The sequence below is a fragment of the Triticum dicoccoides genome, chromosome 4B (assembly GCF_002162155.2).
Source record: "Triticum dicoccoides isolate Atlit2015 ecotype Zavitan chromosome 4B, WEW_v2.0, whole genome shotgun sequence".
In the NCBI taxonomy this organism is placed as follows: Eukaryota; Viridiplantae; Streptophyta; class Magnoliopsida; order Poales; family Poaceae; genus Triticum; species Triticum dicoccoides.
In genome coordinates, this window is record NC_041387.1 from 659,069,029 (window position 1) to 659,075,689 (window position 6,661).

The window sequence follows — 6,661 nt, forward strand, 5'->3', positions numbered from 1 at the left end:
CAACACACCCCTTTTCGTGTCGTATTAATGTCGGCCCGAAATGGAAGTGACCAAGCACTGCCACATGTCGTTCAAATGGCACAACGCTCACACCAGTGCGGTGGTCAAGAAAGTTGTTTCGGCCTGCCACTTGCGTCGTGTTAATGCCGCTTCATCGCGGATGTGACCGGACGGGACGACATGACGGCTTCTTGCCGCATTCAAGTGGGTTGACCATCAGTCCGCCTGCCTAACAATCACACCAACACGACGAACAAGAAGCCAACTTCAGCTGAACACATTCAAGCTATCACTCGTATGCCCCGGTGCCCGCTACTATTTAAAAACGTCGGCCACGGAACAAACCACACCACCTCTGAGCCCCACCTCCCCTCATCCAAGCCGCCGCCCACCACCTCTTCCATTCTTCCTTCTTCGATCTTCGCGAGCAATGGCCAAGACATGCAGTGGGTGGTGGATGAACTTTTGCCGGGAACGGGAACGGTGCCAACGTTGGCAGCTCTGCATCATTCATACTCTACCTGCGACATCGATGACCAAGCAATGGACTTCGATGACCATCAAAGTGTAGACCAGGGTCAGTTTTACTTTTGCTATGTAAAAGAAATCATACTATTAATGAAAATGGTGTGTCTGCTTTTATTTGGTGGACTAGATTGGATAGACGGCTCTCCTAAAGCTATCTGTGGACTTGTCTGTGGACATTTGGTGTGTCCGATTTAAGGTACAACGCTGGAGTTGTCCTAAGAAAGGACAGTGGTTCTTCCATTCATTCCATACAAGAAGAAGAGAATTGCCCAGTTCATCAAGGAAAATCACGCGAAAATTAAATCACAAATAGCGAAATGCACAAAAAGAAAAAACTAGAGCTTAGGGATAGGGTTTAGATGAACGCACATCCATGTCTGACGCTCAAATGGTAAGTCAATCCAACGGCTCACGAATCGACTGATATCACGTGCCTTCGTGAGCTACATAGGAAAACAGAGGTTAAAGTTGTTAAGCTTAGTCATGGCACAAATGCGGTGGTTAACTGACAATGTATTGATTTAAGTAATAACGTGAGCCACGGTGGCATTCCCTTAGTAATATTCAATGTGACTAACACGTACACTAGCAACCAAAAGTAGGCGCAAAATATGACAAACATGCACTATGCACAATTAAAAAAAGTAAAAAAATCAGGGAACAAAACGTGTACCTTTTAATATTATTTCTTATTTTTTTTGAGAACACAATATTATTTCTTATTTTTTTTATTTTTTTTGATGATCAATATTATTTCTTATAAATGTTTGCAAACGCAAATGAGAGAATTTAGGTTCCATGGGCAAGCCCATATGTGCGCAATAGTGGCATTTGAGAGCCCAAATCATAAAGGCACCGGTCCGTACCGCGAGAAGCCCAAAATTAGTCTTAACACCGATGTCGGTAAAAGGGACTATGCTAAAATTTTGCCAACAAAAGGTAATCCCAGTTCCCAAATTACGTGACGTGGAGATCCAATCAAACACCGACGTACTTATAAGCGAGAGTCGGTGGCGATTTTCTACGGCCGGTTTCACGTGAACGCCTATAAAGTACGCGGCGCTCGGTATCTAGGGCTACACCAAAACCGATCTCATCTGTATTCACGAAACCGATCTCATCTACCGCGATCGTATCGTACTTCTCGTCGGCGACTAGCTCGATCGATATCATGGCGAGCGCAGGCCAGCGGTGCGCCGGCTGCTACGGCGGCATCGGACGCTTGGAGGCCGCCTTCTCGTCGGAGTGCGCCCACACTTTCCACCCGCTCTGCGTCTCCGGCGCACACACGTGTCCCTCCTGTTCCGCGTTCTGGAGCTTCACGCCGACCTTCCAGGCGTCTCCCTTCCAGCCGCAGCCTGCCCGGATGCCGCCGCCCGTGCGTCACGACGCCGCTGCTGCTTCGAGGTCGGCGTGCGGCGTGTGCAAGTGCGCCTTTGTATACGGCTCCCCCACCTTCACGTCCGAGTGTCAGCACAGGTTCCATCTCGCCTGCGCCACCGGCTCCGTCTGCCCGGTCTGCAACGCCCGCTGGCCATACCAGGTGTCCTGCTACCCTTACTTACACCCGTACCAGTTCCCGCCGCCGCCGCCGATGCCGAGGCCGATGCCGATGTGGACGTCCCCCTTCGTGGACCAACCATCGCCAGCCGTGTACGACGACGACGAGCCGTTGGAGCCTCTGGCGGCGCAGGGGGCGCCGCTCGACGACTGGGATCTCGTCCAGGACGCGGCCAACGGCGGAGGCAGGCTCGTCCTCGACGCGCACTGCGAGCACCCGGCCGTCGCGAGGGGGGAGCCGCACGACAGCTTCGTGGTGCTCGTCCACGCCAAGGCCCCCGGCGCAGCCACCGCGGCGGCGGCGGAGCAGACACGCACGCCGCTTGACCTCGTCACCGTGCTGGACGTCAGCGGCAGCATGACGGGCCACAAGATCGCGCTGCTGAAGAAGGCCATGGAGTTCGTCGTCGACCAGCTCGGCCCTGCTGACCGTCTCAGCGTCGTCGCCTTCTCAACGGACGCGCGTCGGCTCATCCCGCTGACGCGCATGTCGGATGCCGGGAAAGTCAAGGCCAAGGGCGCCGTGCAGTTGCTCATGGCTAATGGTGGAACAAATATCCTCAAGGGCCTCACTGAAGCTGCCAAGGTGCTCGACGGCCGCCGGCACAAGAACGCCGTCGCCAGCGTCATCCTCCTCTCGGACGGCCAGGACACGTACAACCTGGGAGGAGGAGGAGGAGGTTACGGCTACGGCTCGGTCTCCTACTCCAAGAACTACCGTGCTCTCGTGCCAGGCTCCTTGCTGAGCGGCGCCGGCCACCGATCCACGCCGATACACACGTTTGGCTTCGGCGGCGACCACGACTCGTCAGCCATGCACACGATCGCCGAGGAGACCGGCGGCACCTTCTCCTTCATCGAGGACGAGACGGTGGTGCAGGACTCGTTCGCGCAGTGCATCGGCGGGCTCCTCTCCGTCGTCCTGCAGGAGGCGCTCATCACCGTCAAGTGCGCGCACCCCGTGCGCGTCCGTGCAGTCAAGTCCGGCCGCTACGACAGCAGCATCGACGCCTACGCGCGCTCCGCATCCGTGAACGTCGGCGAGCTCTACGCGGACGAGGAGAGGCGCTTCCTGCTGCTAGTGGACGTGCCCAAGGCCGGCGACGCTGACGAAGTGACGCAGCTGATGAAGGTGACCTGCACCTACCGCGACACGGCGACAGGGCGGGTGGTGGACGTGGCCGGCGAGGACGTGGCGGTGCAGAGACCAGTGGAGGTGGCCAAGGACCAGCAGCCGTCCATGGAGGTCGCGCGGGAGAAGTTCCGCGTGGAGGCGACCGAGGACATCGCGGCGGCGCGGGCCGCCGCGGAGCGCGGCGAGTACGCGGAGGCCGCGAGGATACTTGACCGCAGGCAGGAGGCACTGCTGCCGGCGCTGGCCGACGACGCGAGGTGCAAGGCGCTGGTGGAGGAGCTGCGCGAGCTGAGCACCCGCGTGGCGAGCCGGCGGGAGTACGAGAAGTCAGGGCGCGCGTGCATCCTGACCGGCTACAGTTCCCACGCGCAGCAACGCGCCGCGTCCGCCTGCGTGGCCGGTGCCGGAGGGGGATACCGCTGTCCACCGCCGCCCGGGGGGGCTGGGGGCATGGGCATGGGCGGGGCGGCGTCGGTTTTTGGTTTCGGTGCGGCCGGAGCGTACGCGACGCCGGCGATGCAGATGATGGTGGGCGCGTCGAGGCAAGTACGTGAGCAGCAGCAGCAGCCATCGACGTTGAAGAGGAAGAGCGGAAGCGACGGCGGCAACTAAGTAAAATCGGGCGGCCGGTGGATCCAAGTTTCGCTAGCTACTCAGTCTTCGACCTTCGATTTAGCACTCGATTTAGTTATCTTGCACTTTTACCTACGTCTCATTATTTTCATCGGGTAGTTATTGAGAACATATATTTATAGTCTAGTTATTGAGCACATATATTTATAGTCTATAGTTATTGAGAACATATATTTTAGTACCATATATCATTGACTTATATTGTGGTTGGATTCGAATAATTTCGTGAAATGTGTGGCGTCAATGTGTACTGTTGCTGGATATGTATTCTCGCCCAAGTAGTTTAAGGATATTCAGAGAGTTTTGTAATCGTTTATGTCTTTCTCAACTCTTTTGCTAAGCAGTTTACCGAAAATTAATTTATCGATACAAGATCAACTGGCACATATTAACAGAATAATTGGTTAATAATTTTTTTGAAAAACAAATAAGCTATACATAGGAAAGTTAGAGGGAGTAGTTCGTAGTTCATATCTTTGTAGAGATTCCACTACAAACTACATACGAATGTACTCCCTCTGTTCCAAATTACTCGTCGCTGAAGTATCTACAACTAAATACATCTAGATACATCCATACGTGCGACAAGTAATTCAGAACAGAGGGAGTAGTCCACAGTGAAATCTCTACAAAGATTTACATTTAGGAACGGAGGGACTACATGCGAAGCAAGATGAGTGAACCTAACCTCTAAATATATTTATATACATTCGTATGTAGTCCGTACTGAAATCTCTAAAAAAGACTCAATGGAGCTCGGCCTGAAAATAAGGGAATTTCGTTTAAATTGGGGTAAAAACAGATTTTTTTTTTCAAAACTATCACCTTTTTTATAGCTAATTCGGAAACTATAGTACCCATTGCCAATATACCAAAAATATGACCCTGTCGGTCTCGTGGTGGCCGAAGTGGTAGTTTTCGGCCAGAACTACGCCGGAAAGGACTTTTCGTCCAACTGTAGGCCGAAATGAGCCTCAGTTGGGCCGAAGAGGTCTCGTCGGTTGGGGCTGGGCCGAAAATAGTAGCTTCGGCCAGGCCTAGACCGAAATGGGCTGTTTTCAGCCAGCCCGCAGCCGAAAAGCTTTTCGGCCAGGCCTAGACCGAAAAGGTCTAGATAAGGCCAATCCCGTCGTCACCTTCCTCTTCCTGCTCGCCTCTTCTTTCTCTCGTTCCTCTCGTTCTTCTCTGTAGAGCTCCGGTCTCCTCCCTGATCTCCTCCAATTTGCACTCATTTACACAACCAAGGCACAGAATAGATAGATCATAGCATTCTCCATCGGCCTACGGTGTTTTTTTTGTTATGGGATAGTTTTTTGTGCGCTTGGGGGAGGAGCCATGGTGGGGTGGAGGAGGTCCGGTTGGGAAGGAGGTGGTGGTGAGGAGGAGCAGCAGCTGTGGAGGAGGAGGTGGTGAGGAGGAGCAGCAGCTTGGGGGGTGACCGGAGTTGAACCTCCGGCCGTCGAGTGGGCGGCGCTGCCGTTGTCCGGTGGCTAGTGCCGGTGACCGGAAGAGATGCACGCTTCGAAGGTATAACCATGGCGTCACAAATTTTCTCTAAATTGTATAGTTTATTAGTTAGTGTTAATATGTTTGTGGTGGCATTTTAGCGCGTAGTCAGTGTAGCGGGTAATATTAGTGTTCGTTGTGATTAATGAGAAGATGACAATGTCTGACAGGTGAAAATGTCTGAATCAATAAATTTGACTGTTTACTACGGCGCTGGTAACGTTCGATATAATGAGTTGGGAGTTGATCTTAGCGAGTTTAAAAATGGCGTCATGACACTAGCAGACCCGGACAGACTGGACATGAGACAATTGAAGTACTGGTTGACAACTAGTTTCGGGCTTGATCCTGAAGTATGTTCCGTCAGTATTCACGCATTGTGGACCAAATCTTGTAAAAATGTCAAGTGGGAGTTGATGCCGGTAGATAGGAGCCAACATTGGTTGTCCCTGTTAAGACGCTGCCGAGACCGAAGAATCCACCCATATGTACTTGTGCAACCTGTGCCGAAGGAGGAGAATGCCGTACAACTCCACAGGGGGTATGAAACCGGTCAGGGCAGTGAAGTGGCGACCGAGATTGTTTTATCCGGGTCACAGCCACAAGATGTGTATGCTAGCCAACCCGAGAAAGAGTCAGAGTACGTGCCACACAATGTTTGTGGTCCTGATACTGCGCAGAGTAGCCAGTCGATAATATTAGCTGGTTCTGGTTTTGCTGATGGGGATGAGGAAGGGGATGAAATGCAGAGGGCGACGGAGGAAGAGGACGAGGATGGATTGGTGGAGGAACTGGATTCTGAAAATTCTGAGGATGAAGTGGAGGTACCGATTCCTTCTGCATGGGAGCAGGACATATCCACCGGCCTTACGGTCAACGATGGCCATGAGACTCCATGGCAGTATAATCTGAACCAAGTACAGATAGGGGCTATGTTTGATACAAAGAAAAAATTGAAGTATGCGGTGATAAAGTGGGCTATGTCTACGCAGAGGGTTTTCCGGACACACATATCAAGTCCAACAAACTATACCGTGAAATGTGTTGAAACAAGTTGTCCTGGGAAGGTGCACGGGCATGTGCCGAAGTATGACATCCATTGGGTTGTCACCATTGTCGTCCCACATAATTGTGTGAGGAAGAACCTGTTGGTGAAGCATCCGAACCTGACTTCAAGTCTAATTGCGCAACTCATGTATACTGAGATAGTAGAGAAGAAAGATATGGAAGTAAAACACATCCAGACAGCAGTGAAGGTCAAATGGAATTATGTCATTCCTTATGGGAAGGCTTGGAGGG

The 6,661-nt window shown here is 52.4% G+C and overlaps 1 protein-coding gene across 1 annotated transcript; it reads left to right on the top strand.

Annotated features, from left to right (window-relative positions):
- The first annotated feature begins 1,699 nt into the window (after positions 1–1,699).
- Positions 1,700–3,835, top strand: LOC119293011 (E3 ubiquitin-protein ligase WAV3-like). Its single transcript, XM_037571627.1, has one exon. The coding sequence runs from the start codon at positions 1,700–1,702 to the stop codon at positions 3,833–3,835; it is 2,136 nt and encodes a 711-aa protein (XP_037427524.1).
- The last annotated feature ends 2,826 nt before the right edge of the window (positions 3,836–6,661 follow it).

Bases quoted from the DNA above. Each gene is read 5' to 3' on its own strand.
- LOC119293011 (XM_037571627.1), top strand. From the start codon at position 1,700: ATGGCGAGCGCAGGCCAGCGGTGCGCCGGCTGCTACGGCGGCATCGGA.